Source organism: Marmota monax, unplaced genomic scaffold (assembly GCF_021218885.2).
Source record: "Marmota monax isolate L192 unplaced genomic scaffold, Marmota_monax_Labrador192_F-V1.1 WCK01_AAM20220418_F8-fsc00014, whole genome shotgun sequence".
NCBI lineage: Eukaryota > Metazoa > Chordata > Mammalia > Rodentia > Sciuridae > Marmota > Marmota monax.
In genome coordinates, this window is record NW_026695222.1 from 22,086,745 (window position 1) to 22,106,111 (window position 19,367).

At 43.8% G+C, this 19,367-nt stretch overlaps 1 protein-coding gene across 6 annotated transcripts in view; it reads right to left on the minus strand.

Annotated features, from left to right (window-relative positions):
• Ptprt (protein tyrosine phosphatase receptor type T) overlaps positions 1–19,367 on the minus strand; it is a 1,068,074-nt gene that overhangs the window by 196,296 nt on the left and 852,411 nt on the right. For all 6 annotated transcript variants that reach the window (XM_058575678.1, XM_058575677.1, XM_058575682.1 and 3 more), the window contains exon 13: positions 9,186–9,222. In XM_058575678.1, the coding sequence (XP_058431661.1) occupies positions 9,186–9,222 (37 nt within the window). The remainder of the gene's footprint in view (positions 1–9,185; positions 9,223–19,367) is intronic.

Sequence of the window (19,367 nt, forward strand, 5' to 3'; positions counted from 1 at the left end):
GTCAGCTGTTGTAGTAAAGAAAATTATTAAAGAAGGGACTGGAATATTTAAAGGTCATCTTTAAGTTATTTTTTGGTGTTTTATGATATATTTCTTTTCCTTCCATCTTCTTACAAGACCTTTAGAAAAAAGCCATGTTATTCCATTGGCATTTTAAGACCTAGAAGACACTGGATAAGAGCAAAAGTTCCAAGAGTCAAGGAGACCTGGTTATATTCCTGCAAGTCTCACGACCCTCAGACTGGAAAATTCAACTCATTGAACTTGGCTAGAGAAGAACAGCAGTGCCCTGCTCTAACCCTTCAAATACGCACTTTGAGTTTTCCCCCTTTGAAAGTTTGACAGAAATTAAAAAGACTGAACAACAGCCATGAGTTTTCCATGAGACTACCTCACTACAGTTATTCCTCTCACAAGTGATCCTTCATTAGGGACCTGACCCAACTGCCATAGCTAGATTTGGGTATATCAGAGTCCTGGGTCTCTCCTGAAATTACCAGACAAGTATAGAGGAAAGGACAGTGTCATAATCAAAGGCTAGCCGATGGATGAGCAAAATCCTATGCGTGGTCAAAAAAATATATCACGGCTGTATAGGATCTCATTTAAACACAATGATCTATAGATGCAAAGGTCCAGTACTGGAAGCTGAGGCCAGCATGATCCCTGCACCCCAACAGTTCCTGCACTTGGAATCTGGCCTGGGTCCATCTGTCAAATGGCCTATGTGTAGAATTTTATGAGTGGTGACTGGAGTCTAGGCTTTGCCTTTCAGAGAACTGGGGGACAGGATCTACGCTTGGTAGGTCTGGATCTCTTTCAGAGCCTCCGAAGGCCAAGAAGAAGAAAAGGACGCTCATTGTATAATCAGTTATGTTCTTGAACCCAGATTAGTGACCCTGGGTTTAAAATCACGCGGTAGGCTCCTATGTTAAGTCACTTGCGTGGTCAAAACAACTTGTCTCAGGTCAAATAACTAAGTTTTGCAGGTAGGTTTTGAACACGGGTGCCCCTGACTTCCTATTTTTCCCATGTCACCCTCAAGGAGGCTCTGTGTCAGGCAGAAGATTCCATATAGGACGGGGTCATCTAATTTGGTTTCTCATACCTTATACCGGATAAGGGAGCCCTGGACCTATGGCACCCTCTGGGCCCCAGACTTATCATCTGCAAAATGAGGGCCTTTCCCTGGAGAATGACTATTTGTTGTCCCTACAGTCCCTGCAGGAGTGATGACCCATTATGGAGAGAGGAGAGGAAAATGCTGGATGAAATGCTTCACTCCCATCTTAGCCCTTATAAGGAAAAAGGCCTGTTTACAAAAGACCATCACCCACGTCTCTTGCCTATTGCCGTTGACCACGGTATTAGTCCCTCACCAGCACCTTGCAGAACAGAACTCCTGGTGACACTGGCCACTCATCTTGTGCCTCATTATTCTGGAGTCCAGCTTTCAGCACCTACTCCAAGAGGGTTGTTTTAATGGGATCGTTAGAGAGTGTTTACTAGATTAAAACTCTGCCTGTCTTCTGCAAAGCAACTCTGCAAATGGCTTTATGGGTTTCCGGATTTATTTTGTCTCCATGACTCGGCTCAGTTTGCAAATCAAATCAAAGCTGATTTTTCTAACTGCCACTCCTGTGCACCCAGCGGGAGTCTGCAGAACCAGCTGTGTTCCCATGAAGGCTGGCACCAGAGATGGGAGTACTGCTGCCTGCTGGAGGCCAGAGTAGATCCAACAAACGGAAGGCAGGCAAGCCTATACCTGGATGGCCATATCTGAGATTGGGTGGGGTTGCAGGGACCAGATCAGAGGAAACTATTTTTATTTTCTGGAAGTTGAAAAGGCAGGATTATGTGGACTTGAGGATTGATGAGCAGGACTAATAAGGAGCCAATTTGTACGCATAATATTGAGGTTATTTTCAACTAAAATTTCCAAAAGTGGAAGGAACTCTCTTAGGAAGGAGTGAGATTCCTCTCCCAATAAGGACACACGCAGAGACTGGCTGGGCTCTTTGTTAATGGATCTATGAGACAGTTGGCCCTCTATTTCAGTTTTACTCCTGTTTTCCAAGAACCCTGTCCTGACATATATCTTGCATTTGAAAAAAAAATGTGACCATGGAAGAATAATGACCTATTGGTCCTTTCTCCATCCATCTATCCATTGATCCATTGATCTACTGAAGTAATCATCTATTCATCTATCCACTGATCCTTTAAAGCATCCACCCATCCATTCACCCATTCATCTACCCGCCCATCTATCCATGTACCCATTTGTCCATTTGTTCATTCAACACAATTTATTGAATATCAATGCATGATAACATCTGGGAATGAAACAGTGTTCAAAATAGGCACAGTCCTTACACCTACATCACTTAAGAGTCAAGCACATTAAACACATGGTCGAGCAAATACATAGAGACATGCTAAGATGCTTGAAGGAAAAGTACGACGTAGGTTTAAAGTGAAAAATGTTGGGGATAGATAGTAGATTGCAAGTCTTTCTTAGGAAGTGAGGCTCAAGCTGCTGTCTAAAAGATGTGTATCTGTTCAGCAGGCACAGATGGTGGTCGGAGAACTTCAGGATGAACAAACATCCTGAGGCCGGAAGCGACTTAACGTACTTAAAGAACTGAAAGAAAACCGTTGTGTTGCAGTGTAGTGAATAAGAGCTCCATGAGCCCAGAGTGCCAGAAGGGGCCACAAATGCAGGAGAGACTGGTTGGGGCAGGGCTTATGGGTAAAAAGAAGTAGCAAGTGAACAGAAGGGTCTTTCTGTGAGGCTTGGGCCAGGGGACAGGAGGATCAGTGGGTGAGGGATCTTGGATGGAACTTGACATTCGTTTCTCCAAGAGGAACTCACTGGTATGGTTGCAGAATTGAGCAACCAGGTCAGAAACAATTTTCCCCTTGGCCTGTTCTGAGGCAAGAATTGAGATACTTGGGTCGGAAGGGAAGGGCATGAACTGAGATTCTTGTCCCCTCCTTCAGTGGCTGCAGCCTGAGGTATCTTCCTCCAAATGAGATGATGTTTCTCCCATGAGAAGGGTTGTTTTGTCTCCTATTTGGGTTTCAGCACCTTTGAATTCTAAGTACCCCACCCCAAGTTTTCACGTGCCCCATTTTCTCAAGAATCTCTTTGGAGCACATGTGCCTTACATTTCCAACTTGCTGCCTAGGCTGAGGTCATCCCTCATCTTCCAAATGCAGGACAAGGCACTGTTCAATGCTTGCCTCTAAATGCCCTCTCTCCCTGGCCCTTTCTCACAGTTCTTATTTTAACTGCAGGAGCAAAACCTAACTTTTAAATCGATCTTTTCTGATCCTTGGTTTTCCACTGCCTTCCCTTCAACGTCTGAATAATAGCTTTGTTTCTAAACCAAGACAATGCTTGTTTACCCCATGGCTGCCGGCTTTTCTCTACAGCTGAGTAGACTGACTCCCAGGGCTACAGTAGGCCAAGCAAAGGGCTTTGAAGTGGCTTTTTTGCTTTCCAATTTGAGGCAATTCTATTAGCATTTTGCTACTTCTCACCCCAAGGATGTAGTAGTATATCCTGCATATACTAAAAGCCCAGTGGTAGGTAGAACAGAGGCTGTTGGTTCCACACCTGGTTCTCTTTTCAGGTCAGTGTACCCTTGTGCTACTAGGACTCACACCTGTGACTTCCTCCTGAGATTTGTCCAAGGTGCAAGGATTCCACTTCCTCTAGAACCACCTAAGTGATTTGGGTAGATGGAAGGGAAAGGAGGGAGAAGCGTCAAAGACTGGTCCCCCTGGGAAAGAGTACCAATCCTGGTCTTCTGGCCTCAAGACAGGACAACTTTGGAAGAATTAATACTCTCCTGCAGACCTAGCCTCTGTTTGACTTTACCTAAGACAGATTCTTGCTCAGCCTTTCCCATTCCCTGTTCTGTTTTCTTCTCTCACAGACTTCTGAGAGTCTTTCCTTCATATATCATAAGCCCCTTAATCCTTGCCTCAGGCTCTGCTTCTAGGAATCCTGTCCTTAAGACAAATCCTACTGTATTTATCTCTTCATTGATAAATCCCACCTCCCCACTGTGATTGTTCCCCCATTCTCAGTCCTCTAAGTCTGCAAGTTAACAGTAGCCAACCCCTGGTTGAGGGACAACATCAAGAAGCAAATGAATTTGGATCAGTAACCACAAGTCCTTCATTGGTGAGAAACACTGTTTGCAAGCCTTTTCATCTGAGCCCATCCTAATCCCAGATTTAACCCTACTACCAGCAAATGTCAAACCACCACACCATAGTGCCATAGGTGGATATTCCATGTGAGGTTCTGATCTGGCCCCATAAATAAATAATTCCCTCCTAAGGGGATATAGATCCACCCAATATATCCTCTATAAATACAGGGACCAGTCTCTTTATGTGAGCCTTGAGCCAGGGCTGTGTCCTCTCAGTGTTAGAACCTCAGTCAGTTGGTTTCTCAAAACCCATCTTTGTTTTGGATACTAAGTGGTTTCCCATGGTAGCTGAGAAAGGGCAGTGATGGCCAAGGAGGTACAAAGCCTTCTATATTATACCAGTCTCAGAGGAGCAGGGACACACATAATGGCCTGGGAACACACAGCTGTTATTATTTCCTGGGACTTTGGCACCATGACTACCTCAGTTCCCATGAGGAACATTTCACTTCTATTTGGAGGCACCAGTCACCATCATGACTCCACCTTTATTTGTTACCAGTATTCACTGCATGTCTGTTTCCACACTAGACTGGGACGTTCTTGAGGACAGGTTCACCAGGAAATACCCAGTTCCTGTCATGGTGCCCAGCTTAAAGATGTTCAATGGTGAGTTTACAACCTGAAGGAAATAACAGTCATCAATAATAATGACAACCATTTTTTTTCCCCAAACACTTTTCTGTTGACAAAACACTGTAATGTATGCTATGCCATTTGATCCCATCCCTGTAACAAAGTAGGTGGTAGAGGCCTTTGCAGACTGAGACTGGCTTATGCCAGCTCACTCAGTTGGCTAGAGCCAATTGTTAAACACTCGGGAGTTTTTGGCAAGCCAGTTGTTCCATCACTGGTGACTTGAAAATGGATATAGTGCAGGTATTTGCATCCCAAGGATGGACAAGTCAGGACTCTTATTCTACAGAGAGTGGGTTTTTAGCATATCAGTGACAGAAGGTATGTTCAAAATGTTCTGTGAACGGATAGATGAAGATCACTGCAGATACGCTGTGGCCAAGTTTCAGGGAGATTGAGTAAGGCCCTCTGTCTCCCAGCCTAGCTGCAGAAAGATGCTGATTCCAAATGGGTTTATTCATTCAGCAAGTATTTTTTTTTTAGCGTCAGCTTTGTGCCAGAAATGTCCTGTTCTGGCAAATCTGATTGAGGAATTAGTGATTGGTGAGATTAATTTGTCCTCCTCAGAGTTCTTCTCATCAGGCAGTGCTGGTGCCTACCAGGGGTCCTGGCCCTTCCCCTGCCCAGGACTGTGACTGTGTCAGCACCTAATATCTCACCACTACATGAGGTCTAAGGATGGTCCTGCTACCACACACCCAGCATCCAGTGTGTTGGGCCACCATGTCTGCTCCCAGCTCAGGGCTGCTTCCATGGATCATGCAGTTCCCCAGCCTGAGATAGCCTCCAGCAACTTATTTTAAGAGCAAGAATCAAACAGAGCCTCAGCCTACCTCTGGAGTCCCTTCTGGTGGGTGTGGTTCCTGATCCTTGCACACCCTTAACACCTTATTGGAATCCCACTGTGAAGACTCACTGGGAACCACATGGACATGGCCCCTATCTGCTCAGGTCCTATTATGCATTGAATTTTGTACTTCCTTTCTCCCCACACTCCTAAATTTTTATGTTGAAGTCCTAATTCCTGGTACTTTATAATATGACCTGATTTGGTAATAGGTTTTACAGATGTAATTAGTTAAGCTAAAGGGAAGTGGAGGTAGACTGGAGTGGGGTAGACCCCTAATCCAAGATGATCGGTATCCCTATAAAGAGGGTAAATTTGGACACAGACATGAACACAGACAGAATGCCTTGTGAAGATAAGGCAGAGAACTGGAGGACACTTATACAAACCAAGGAATGCCAAGGATCACCACCAATCATCAGCGGCTAAGAGAAATGAAGGGAATAGATTCTTTCTCATAGCCCTCGGAAGGAACCAATCCTCTGGACACCTTGATTTCAGACTTCTGACCTCCGGAACTGTGAGACAGTACATTTTTGTTGTTTAAGTCATCCAATTTATAGGTTTTATCAAAGTAGCCACAGGAAGCTAATACAGGTTCCTTGCTTTGCAACCATCCAAACTGGGCAGCACCAAATGAAGAGTGAGTGACATTACAGAAAGGGAAGGGTCAGAGCCACATACTGGAGCCAGGCTTGGATCTCATATCAGAGGCACTGGGATGGGGTCATGTTGGAACGATCCTGAATAAGTTCTTATGCCTGTTCCAGGTGGAAACGCTCTGGTTATATGAGATCCACAAAACTGGTCACAGATACTGGCAGGACTGTCCAGGGTCAAAGATAGGACAGTAGCAAGTTGCCTCATGACCAGAGCACTGGAATGTGATCACACTCCAGGGGCTGGATGCCTGCCAGCAGACCCATGAGAAAGGCACCATGGTGACAGGGAGGTAGAAGAGACTGATGACCCATCTCAGGGACTTCACATGTGGCCCAAATCTGCAGGACTTCTAGTATCATATTTCCACTGCTAAAAAGAATATTGCTTTCAACAAGACTTCCAAGAAGAAATTTAATCCAGATAGTCAGAAACGGGTGAGATGGGTCAAATATTGATTCCTAGCCTTAGGACCTTCATTCAAACTCCTTGTGGGAAAGGCATATGTCTTCAATCGACCCTGCTGCTCCAGGCACAGCGACTGGCGTGGAATAGACGCTGACCAAACACAAGTGTCTTTCTCTTTGTCTTATCTCTGGATTCCCTGAGTATCCTTCTTATCTGATGCAGTGTTCAGAGGGTCAACTCCCTGAATAATGGTAAATTGGCACTCAGCATTATCTGGCTGTCTGCCTATTCCCAAGTGCTATGGGAGCCCCCGCTTCCTTGGACACAAGTGTTGACTCTTCCTGAACTAGAAACTAGAATGTGGGTGCTTGGAGTTCCCAGTGCTCTGACCCCTCAGTGCCCTGCCTGGGTTTGACCAGCTGGGCACTCACACCCATTTATATACCGTGTCCTTCTATAAACTCACACGTTGCCTGACACACATTCCACTGAAGGAAGACCGAAACCTGGAGATCAAACAAGAGGAGAAACTTGTGCTAAAGAGAGGTAGAGGGATTTTCTGCTCTAGGTCTTTAAATGAGCATGAAACTCCCCACAGTAGAGCAGTGTGACTCTGGAGATGCCACCATGGTGGGCCTCCATGCCTCTGAGGACGGTGGTTCTAAAACTTTCAGGGAAGTACAGTTTCAGATATTCTCTCATTATCCTCACGTGTAGGGTATTGCTTGACAGGTCACGTGTTCCCAGTTTTCAGGTCAGAAAACATGACACAGCAAGATACCATTTAGGAAGGCCTAGGTCACAGAGGATATCCTTAGACTCCCCTGGAGAGCAGAGAAGTCACAGCAACCCCGCCCTTGTCTAGAGGTCAAAAGCTACCGGAGAGCGACAGGTATCATCATGGAGAAGAGGGCTTCAGTGCGACAGGTATCATCATGGAGAAGAGGGCTTCAGTTTCTGCCCTTCTGACCTCACTTTTAGAGGCCTGGTGCAGACTCCCAGCTGCCTCGAGAGCCCCGGTGCTACCCAATAATGGTGTTCTTCCTTCCACATGATCTGTTTTCTTCAGAGGAAAAGTCTGCTGAAGCCTGTGATTTGTGACACCTTTTCTGCCGGTCATCAACACTCCTTGCCTCACAAAGAGTATTTTATCTCTTTCCATCTAATAACTGTGTTTCTGAGAGAGAGAGAAGTTAGGGCCATGACCATCACTGTGACTTATGTAAAATCAGGATGACTTCTTTGCACAGTGAGCCTTAGTATTTCTGTCTTCCCCATCCTCCTGCCTCTTCCCCTGGGTGCTTACGTATTGAGTTGACTTTCTTGAATGTTAAACAAGTCACGTGTGATGGGTCTCGGTGCACGCTGTGTCAAAGAGCTGTGTGGTATTTTCTCTCTCTTCCTCTCCACTGTCTGTCACTGCCTCCCACGTGTTTGCCTCTGTAAGTGTGCATACGTGTATACACATTCACATACACAGACGCAGACATGCGAGTCACTGCCCCTGTCTACTGTTTACTTCTATGATTATATGTCTATTTATATTTATAATTATTCTATCCTTGGAAGCAATCTATGAAGCTCTGTATGCTGTGAGTAGATGCAAGGAACAGAATCCAATTCTGGTATGTGAGTAGGGTGGTGGGGGTGAGCCGCTGTTAAAAATATCAATTCCATAGAAAAAAGATAAACCTGATTTCTAACCATTCAACCTTGTAATAGGTTAAATGATAGCAAACCATTCATTGATTTTGTTTTTTAAAAAGAGTAATAAACAGAAACATGTACCAACTGAAGGAGCCAGGCAATTCAATTATAATTAGGAAAACAAAAGTGATGAGCCTGAACAATGCTGTCTTCATTTTTGGGGATAAGTGTTGAAAATGCCAACTACATAACAATGCAGTGTTTGTTTTCTCATTATTAAAGGCACCAACACTAATCACCTCATATTTGAAAGCCATATACCAATTGAACACAGTACAAAACCCAAGAGATGGGGCTAATTGACAAGCTTAAAGTAAAACACCCACATAAACATAGACCCAAATACAATGAAGATGTGGAGCAGAAGAATATTTGAGATGATTTATACTCATCACTTCACTGAATAATGTACCAGTCCATCTGTTGATCCATCCATCCATCCATCCATCTATCCATCCATCCATCCATCCATCCATCCATCCATCCATCCATCTATTCAGTACATATATTTTGAGTTTTTTGCTGTAGGCACAATTCTACTAAAATATACTTAGGATGTATGGTCTAGTGCAATGACCCAATGAAAATAACTTTTCTTCTTTCCTTTCTTTGGGGGGGGGGGGCAATGTTGCCTAAACTTTCCCTTTGTGGCTAGAGGGAGAGACACTTGCATTGCTAAAGACAGACAAGGACACACATACCTTTTGTAGCCAGACGAACACAGTTGATTTTGGTCTCCTGTGAACAACAAAAATGAGGCACCAGTTAATTGGTTGTTGGTTATATAAGATTGTTATATAAAGAAAAATATACATATCTATTTGTACATATACATATGCATGCATATGTATTTTTAATTATAATTTAAAATTTGTCCTTTTCATATATTTTTCTCATTGGGATCACCTTTTAATTCCATCTTTTTATTTTCTTTCAGGCTTGGAACATATGCTGTGCTGTTTGCTTCCCCAGACAGAACTATATTTCACATACTTCCCAGAACCTGAAATCTTTAACTATACTTAGTGGGCATGTTGTGGTGTGTGGTGTTCTTTGTTTAGGTGCATGAATTAGCAACTGGAGCCAGGGACTCCTTGGGAAACCTTGTTATAGGCAACAGTATATCTAAGTGCACAGATTTGAAGGGATACTTCGAAAGAGCCCCATCTATATGAAACCTGTAAGAATAAAACTACAGAGTTCATGTTCAGAAAGTCACTTTGGCCCTGAGCTCTCTGGTGGACCTCATAGCTGTCATAAATAACATTGCCTGAGTGTTTGTGTGGCTATAGAATCTCTTTGGGGTGAACTATCTAGTTATTGTTGGCTGTTCCCCAAATGAACAGGATCCATAAATCTGTGATGTTACTGGTTGTGCCATGGAGTTACAGAAAAGTGTGCTCAGGCAGAGAGTCAACTTAGTTTACTGGGATTCATTTCCTAAGAGGTCCAGGAGCCAGTTGAAAGTTCCAGTTGACTAAATTATAACCCCAACAGCTGTATGAATGCAATGTGACAATGAAAATAAAAGCAAAAAATGCAAAAAAATTATCCAAATTGATAACTTTTGGTAAGGCTTTAAATCATTAATTTCTCAATAAGCCAGTGCTTATTATTCTGCCCACCACTCAGAAGAAACCGCTATGTCTTGGAGGCACTTGTATTAATCAGGCTAGAAAATGTTATGCTGCAGTAACAAAACCCACAGACTTCAATAGCTGGAAACTGCAAGGTTTCTTTTCTACTCAAACTACATGTCTGATGTAGGTGTGTGTTTGGGTCTGAAGGTTGGGGTTGGGGAGTTCTCTAATCATTATAATCACCCAGAAACCAAGGTCAGGTTGGTGCCTCCATTGTGATCTCAGGGGAAAGAGTGCTGAAGAATCAAGCTCTGACAAGCAAATGCTTTGGGACAGAAGTGACACTCTCATTTCTACTCAAGCTTAACTGGTTAGAACCAGTCACATGGCTGTGCTGCATTTCAGTGAGGTGGGGAGATAGAATCTTCCATGTACCCAGAAGTAGAGAAGAAATGGTAACATGCAAATCAGAGTCTATTCTACCTAGTTATACCTCTGACTGTGAGAAATGGTCATCTGTTAAACCTAAGTATGGTGTCCCATAATTGTTCCCAGTGGTCTCAATCCCAGTTCCTCTTACTGCACAGAAAGATAGTCCTTCCTTATGCATGAAGCATGTCTGGATACCGAAAGCTGGTTCTCAGGTTCGTTAATGTTCTTCTCAGCAAACCTCATAACATAAGAGTTTCATCTTTTGAACCATCCTAGCTACTCATGCTGAGAGATCTTCTACTTTGTCCCTCTCAACATGCAGTGACTAGAACAGGGAGCATCAGTCGATGAGTGGTCTTGTCACCATAGGATTGCCTGCTGTATCACGGTTTCCCTTACTTGTACTGGGATTCTAGAAATATAGCCAACAACATCCTAACCCAAGTACAGAATCATATTTACCACCATTGAGTTCCATTTTCATTGATCCGATTCCGATAGCCTATCATCATATTCTCTATCCCCTACAAATTTGGGGAAATGTTTTTCTAATTTTTATCCAGATCCATAATGTAAGTAGTAACCTCAAAAATGCCAATGGTAGAATTCTGTGACACATACTGAAATCCTTCATCCCTGTTGACCTTCAGAATCTTTGAACAAACTAGATACCAAATATCTGATTGCTTATGCAATCATATCTCCTCAATAGCTCAATTGCTTATGCCCTGTATTTTTCCACAATAATATCTTAAGAAGAGGGTCAAATTCATTTCAGATGCAGGTACTCTGTCTTTTTCATTTCCCTAACCCAGCTTAAAGAACACTCTTAAAGAAGGCTAGGTTGGTTGGCACGACTTGTTCTTTGGATCAATTGTTTCTTTTCTTCCTTTTAATCATGATGAAAATGACCCTTTTAAAACAAGTAATTGTTTCATGTTATAAAAGAGAAAAATCAGAAATCTTAAAAAAATATGACAAGCTATGGTTCAAACATATGAAGTATGAGATGTTCATATTAAATATCAACCCTGTTTTACTTCAAGAAAAAGCTTTTTTAAAATAAAAGATAGAAATAAAATGACTGAAAGAAAATAGAAAAATAAAGTGGAACTTCTCAGTGTGATATCCAAAAAGCATAAGTCATAAATGGATCAAAACTTGCAGGCAATGATCAAAGTAAGCAAGTGAGTTACTTTGTTTTCATGTTTGAAGAAAGAGCAAGGTTCTTCAACTCCCATTGCTGTTCAATTCTCAGCTTTGGCTAAATAAACCCCAGAGAACTGAAGGCCTGCAAACAGTGGAGCATCATCACAGAGACCACTTCTAAGAAACTGCACAGAGGTGCGGAGAGGTGTGGAGAGGTTACAGATGATCAGAAAACTCTCCCATTTCACCTGAGTGGAAAAGAAGGAGGTTTTGCATCTGATATTAGGAAACTTGCCAGTTCTGGGCAGGATTGTTGAATATAGTGGTGAGCAAATTTTTGATGATGTCAAGACCATTGGAATAATTTGTCAATATAGCCATCCTTGGTATCCAAGAGGGACGGGTTCCAGGAACTTCCTAGATACCCAAATCCACAGATGCTCAGGCCTCTTAAGTCACCTCTCTATATTCTGCACCCCTGAATACAGAGTCAATTACATGTACCTTAACTTTAAAGAGATTCCATCTAATCTCTCTACACCAACATATTCTCAAGCAAATAACCTTGAATGTAGAAAAGGATTTCTAGTCCAAAATGTTGGTTCTACTGTTCTTATATGCCCCTATAACCATAGGGGCATGATAAAGGAAACTTTGGTCTATCTATACAAGGGATTATTATAGTTTTTTAATTATTTTTTAATGTTACTGAGGATTGAACTAAGAGAGCTCTACCACTGAGCTATATCCCAAGTCCCGTTTTCACATTTTTTTTTTTTTTAATTTTGAGAAAGGATCTCACTAAGTTGCCAAAGCTGGCTTTGAACTTGTGATCCTCTTTGCCTCAGCCTCCTGAATATCTGGGATCAAAGACATGTGCCACCGTGCCTGGCACAATGGAATATTATGAAGCTGGGTTGTGCCCTGTGATAACGGGGAATGGTATATTAATAGAAAATACTAAATGAATACTAAATGAAAGTACTATTTTATATTACAACTAATATGTAAATCTAAGCACTTAAAAAAAGAGGTTCTGAAGGAAATATACTAAATCTTAATAATTGCTGCACTGTCAATTTGAAGTATAACATATATATAGACAAGATAATTATACTAATCTTAAATACAGATTGACAAATTTCCCACCAAGTAAACCCACACCTATGACCAGCACCCTGGACAAAACACCCAACACAACCAACGTCTCAAAAGTCTCCTTCAGGTCCCTTCTAGTCATTTCCTCCCACAAAAGTGAACACTAACCTCCCCCACTGTGGGGATGTTCTCTAAAACGTAGCCACACTGAAGGGAACCTGGGATACCTATAATGGGCTATCCTCCTTCCTCTCCTGCTCATCATATTATTTGTGGGAAGTTGCTAACGCTCCTTAGAATCATCCTCCCTTCCAGAGTTTCAGGCACAGACAGTACTCACACCACCCTTTCTACTCCACACTGTTCAGAGCCTGTTTTTCTATAATCTAGAGCACGTGTCTGATTAGGCTGAAGTCCTCCTGACTCTGAACATGAGACTGACATGGCCACTTTCTTCTGTGTTCCTGGCAACTTTAATTCCAGAAGTGATCTGTCTCTGTTGGTTAGAATTAGGCACAGAATAACAAAGCCCCCAGTCACTCTCTTGACCTTCTGGGTAACTGAGTTGTCAGCAAGCAAATCGGAGATAAGCTTGGACATTCTGAATTCTGTCAACAAGGAGGTCTGGCTAGCGTGCATATGTCCAAAGTCCCCAATCAGATCAACAAGCAGGAAATGAATCCTTTCTTTGTGCTCTGATTATATAAGGCTTTGGGGAAAGGGGTGAAAATGGTGTATTTTCTGTTGTACTTGAACTATACCTATTTCTAGGACTATAATACATGCTGGGACAGTGCAATCCAGTTTCATTTCCTTCCCATTTCAATCTCACTCCTGTTTCACTTCTTGCTCCAGAGTTGAAAATCTGCACACAGGTATCCATCAACTTGGGGTAGAACAGAATGTCATTACTATTGTGCTTCTGTTGAGACTTGCTGCTTCTACTCAAGCCTCTGCCAGTGCTGTGCAGTACTGAGCAAGTCACCATCCCCCTCTGTGGATCGGGTTCCTCATCAATCAAATGGCAGAGTAAGGGGTAGAGAAGGTACTCTTGGTAGAGAGGCAGGCCATTGTAAAGTTATTCTTCAGTGTTGAATCTGGTCCCAGCTACTGGCACATTCCTTTTTCAGTATTCTGATTTCTTGATACCACTCCATAACACATTTTCCCATGCAAAGAGTTGTTTTAAAAAGCTACATCTACTTAGCTGGGCACAGGGGTGCAAGTCTGTAATCCCAGCAACTCAGAGGCAGGAGGATTGTAAGTTCAAAGCCAGCCTCAGCAATTTAATGAGGTCTAAGCAACTAATAAAAACTAAAAAGGGCTAGGGATGGGGCTCCGTGGTTAAGTGCCCCTGGGGTTCAATCCTTGCCCCCATCCCCTGCAAAAAAACCAAAGCTATACCTACTTTATTTTCAAGAATGCCTTATACCTGGGCCAACTGATTACCTCCATTTTAGGATGGGCCCAAGACTAACTTATCCATAAATCCATCCTTCAACTATATACTAAAATTGTAGGATGACTCTTCAAATGAAGAGCTCACATGGGAGTGTCTAAGGCTTCAAGGGTTTCTATATCTGCTGTGTATCATCCAGAAGGAGTTAGGTTAATTTGTACTGCCGACCTGATCAATAAGTCCTGGGTACCCTGTGATTCTTATTTGATTTTCCCATTAGATTCCTCACTTCATAGGATAGGGATTTACCCTCAATTCCATAGTTTTCAAATAGTTCTTCCCAGTTACCCCAATTTGTGCCTTTTTCTTCTCTAAGACTGAGCTTCCCCAGGTAATATGATGCCATTTCGCCTTCACTCCGGAGTCCTTCTATAGTTTTCCCAGTTACTTTTTGCTCACGACTTAATCTTTTCCTAAGACTTGAGAACCCTAATAGCCTACTTGATCCTTTTTCATTATAATCCAGTCAGCCATTGAAGATAGTTATTGAACTATCATCATGTGCTGGGCATCGTGTTGGGTACTAGGGTTGCAAGAATGAGCAAAATAGAATGGTCCCTGTCCTCACAGGACAAACATTAGAGGAATATTTTCACAAATAAATATCTAATTACAAGTTGCAATAAGCAATGAAAAGGGAAAAGAGCTGGGTGCTCTGTGCGTATAGAGAAGATGGCGTGGAGGGGGCAGTCCAGGGCTTTAAGGAAGACCATTTAATCTGCCACCTTGGAGACAAGCAGGAGTCAGACATATGAAGTGTCAGGGAAGCTTGTCCCAGACTCAGAAACATTTGTGCAAAGGCCTGGAAGTAGGAAAATGCATGGTTTGTGGAAGACATAAAGAAGTCTGGTAAGGCTATAACTGTAATGAATTACTCGGGCCGTGATGTGAGAGGAAGCTAGAGATACAAACCTGGTGGAGTCTTTTCTACTATAGTATTTTGGTCTATATTTTAAGAGGAAAGAGAGGCCATTTTAAGAGTCATTTAAATAGGCAGGAAAGCAAATTTAAGATTTCTGTTTTTAAGACAGAGGCTATTGTATACAGAATACACTTAGAGTGAAAAAGAAACTAATTGATAGGAAGAGGGTGGTGGGTAGTCTAGCCAAAGGAGGGTGGAGACTTGAACAGGAGAGTGACCACACTGATGTGCCCCAGCCTCTCACTACCTGTGGGAAGTTTGACCCTGGAGCTCGCTGCCTTTCCCCATGCCTATGCATCAGTCTGGGCTTCCGACTGGGGTCTCTGCCTACAATTCCTCCAGCCTGTCTGCTCTTGACTTTTCTGCATTGCAAGGATCCCCACAGTTTTTCTGTCATGAGATCCACTCACTTATCATGTCCCATTCCCTGGAAAAAGAACAAAGGAAATAAAATAAAGAGGAGGGTCCTTTTTTAAAAGTACCTGACTTGCATATTTTAGGTTTTTCCATACTTATAAACAAGGGTGTGAGGTGAATATCACCATGCTCATTCTTTTTATTTCTCATGGGACAAAATTAAATGACATTTTCCAAGATTATACAGATGGTAAGCCAGGCTAAAATACAAAGTAACCTTTAAGCAAGTGGACTTCTTTTCTGTGGTTATCTGTAGGAATGCACCCCTTTCCCATTTGCCTGCTTCCCAGGGCTGCAAGAAGGCACATTCTATTTCGGAAAAGAAGCTAAGCCACTTGCGTTATAGAGAAATTCTGTTTTGACTTGACACAGGACTCTGAACAGTCAGAAATTCAAGATGGAAAAGAGAAGTGCCTAACATCAGACCTTCCCACATATTCTTCAAAAACAGCACAGGAAAGCAATAAAAAAATAAACAGGCAAATAATATGAAATCTACAACCTCAGCATAAACTATACACAGAGAAATATCAAAACTTCAGAGTCCTTGTTGGTAAAAATATAAGAGCCAATTATGAATGAAATATCTTTAAAGGTCTCAATATAAGCCTTTTTGGAGAGCATATATGGAAACGCCATGTGGAAGAAAGAAAAGGGAAGCTAGTAGAGGGAATATGACTGAGTTAGAATGTGCTCCAGAAAGACAACATCTACACCACGTGTGAATGTGTGAAAAATGTAAATCCTGGTTGATCAAAGGGAGGAGTCCAGGGAAAGAAGACTCGTAGGCACCTTAACCCAAGGTATCAAACTTCAATAGGTATTGCTATTGGGTACAAAGAAGGCAAAAAGAAGTAACTTCAGGAGACCGGATGCTGAAGGGAAAAGAGTAATGGGGTGGGGGGTGGATTTTAGGATGCCAAAGGAGAACAAAGAACAACAGGGAGTCAGAACTTACATCCACCCCCACCCTGCTACAAAAAAGCCACCTATTAAAAATCATTGCACTTCATAACACCGTCAGAACAGACAGAATGATTTTGAACTGGGAATGTTGTAAGCTAACTTAAATCTACAAAATTAAAACATGGGAGGAGCCTAATATAGCTATTGTATAAAAAAATAAATAAAATTCGATAAGATGGCGGCGAGGGGAGTGCATTGCCCCCGTGTGCTGCTTCACTGTGTGGGAGTATGACAAGTCAGGACGGCTAAAGGCTATCTTGTTAGGAATTTCCAGCAATAGTGGGGTGCTCCGGAACCTGGAGGAAGGATTTCCATCGCACGAGGATCGGCTACGGGGACTCAAACGCGAGAGGTTTGTTGCACGGAGGGTAACACTGCTTATTCAGCAAATCGCCCCGCGGCTAGAGTCTGCAGCGCGCGCTGGGAAACGAGGAGATAGCGACGCAGGGATACAGCGCTGCAGTTTCTGCCAGCCGTGCAAGCACCGTACTCAGGGCTGAATTCTGGGTTCGAGACAGGGGAAGGAAGCGGTCCATCTCGGTTCTCCACACCGGTCAGACCACAGAGGAGGCCAGAGGCCACCATGTTGGAAAGCTGACGTCACCATCCCTGTTTTCGACTGACCGCAGCTCATTCAGCCATAGAACAGGGGAATGAAATGCTGCCATTCGCATAGGACACCAACATGGCAGAGATCTGATGTCATCAGAAAGCGGCGGAGGAGAGAACTTCATCAATACCAGCAGCGACAGAAACAGTTGGTCTCCTGGTAGGGGGGGTGAGGCACAGACACCCGAGTCTCTCTCGATTTGTCGTCGAGCCAGAGGGGAGGAGCCGGGCCGCCGCCAGCGCCCGGAGTAGGCCCAGCGGCTCGCCGGCGTGGTGACCGTGTGACCCCAATTGGAGAGGGGGCGGAGCGGAGCCGCCACCCGCGCCCGCAAGGTGGGCAGACCCACGACCCAGTGGTACACGGGCGTGGTAGGAGGGGCAGGGCAGAGCCGCCGCCCGCGCTTGCAAGGTAAGCAGACCTGTGACAGACTGGCGGGTCAGGCCCAGCGGCCTGCCAGCGTGGTACACACGTCACCCCAACTGGAGTAGGGGCAGAGCAGATCCTTCGCCCACGCCCGGATCAGGCCCTGCCGGTGTGGTGGTCACGTGACCCCAATTGGAGTGGGGGCGGAGCGGAACCGCCACCCGTGCCCACAGGGTGAGCAGACCTGTGACCAACCTGCAGATCAGGCCCAGGAGCCTGCCGGCGTGGTACACACATCACCCTAATTGGAGTAGGGGCAGAGCAGAGTCGCCGCCCGTGCCAGGAACAGGCCCAGCGACCTGCTGGCGGGGTAGTCACGACACCCCAATTGGAGTAGGGGCAGAGCAGAGCCACCACCCGTGCCCGAAAGGTGGGCAGATCTGCGACCGACCAGCGGGACAGGCCCAGTGGCCTGCCGGTACGACAGACACGTCACCCCATTTGGACTAGGGGCAGAGTAGAGCCGCCGCCCGCACCTGCAGGGTAGGCAAACCTGCAACCGACCGGCAGATCAGGCCCGGTAGCCTGCCGGCGTGGTACACTCGTCACCCCAATTGGAGTAGGGGCAGAACAGAGCCGCCGCCAGCGCCCAGAACAGGCCCAGTGACCTGCTGGCGTGGTAGTCACGACACCCCAATTGGAATAAGGAGAGAGCAGAGCCGCCGCCCGCGCCTGCAGGAAAGAAACGCAAGCAGTATGAAAAGACAAGGAAAGAAAGGACCACAAGCAATGCAGGTCAACGCAACTTTAGAAGAGGTAACAGCTGCAGCAGATGGAATGTCAGATAAAGAATTCAGGATATACATGCTTCAGATGATCTGGAGTATCAAGGAAGACATTAGACAGCAAAATCAGACAATGAAAGATCACTTCGACAATGAATTACGCAAACAAATCCAGGAAGCAAAGGATCAACTATACAGGGAGATAGAGGTTATAAAAAACAAACAAACAGAAATCCTAGAAATGCAGGAAGCAATAAACCAACTTAAACACTCAATGGAGAATACTACCAGCAGAGTAGAACACTTAGAAGATAGAACATCAGACAATGAAGACAAAGTATTTCAACTGGAAAAGAACATAGACAGCTCAGCAAGACTGTTAAGAAACCATGAGCAGAACATCCAAGAAATATGGGATAACATTAAGAGACCAAACTTAAGAGTCATTGGGATACAGGAAGGTACAGAGCTCCAAACCAAAGGAATGAGCAGTCTATTCAATGAAATAATACGAGAAAACTTCCCAGACTTGAAGAATGAGACAGAATCCCAAATCCTAGAAGCCTACAGGACGCCGAATGTGCAAAATCATAAGAGATCCACACCTAGACACATTATAATGAAGATGCCCAACATACAGAATAAGGAGAGAATTTTAAAAGCTACAAGAGAAAGGAAGCAGATTACATTTAGGGGTAAGCCAATCAGGATAACAGCTGATCTTTCAACACAGACTCTGAAAGCTAGAAGATCCTGGAATAACATATTTCAAACACTGAAAGAAAATGGGTTCCAACCAAGAATTGTGTATCCAGCGAAATTAAGCTTCAGGATGGAAGATGAAATTAAAACCTTCCACGATAAACAAAAGTTTAAAGAATTCGCAGCTAGAAAACCATCTCTTCAAAACATCCTCGCCAAAACATTACAGGAGGAGGAAATGGAAAATAACAATGAAAACCAACAGTGGGAGGTAGGACAGTAAAGGGGGGGGGAATAATCAAAGAGGAAAACAAACCATGTTTAGTAACAGAAATAAACAAATATGGCTGGAAGAACAACCCATATCTCAATAATAACCCTAAATGTTAATGGCTTAAAC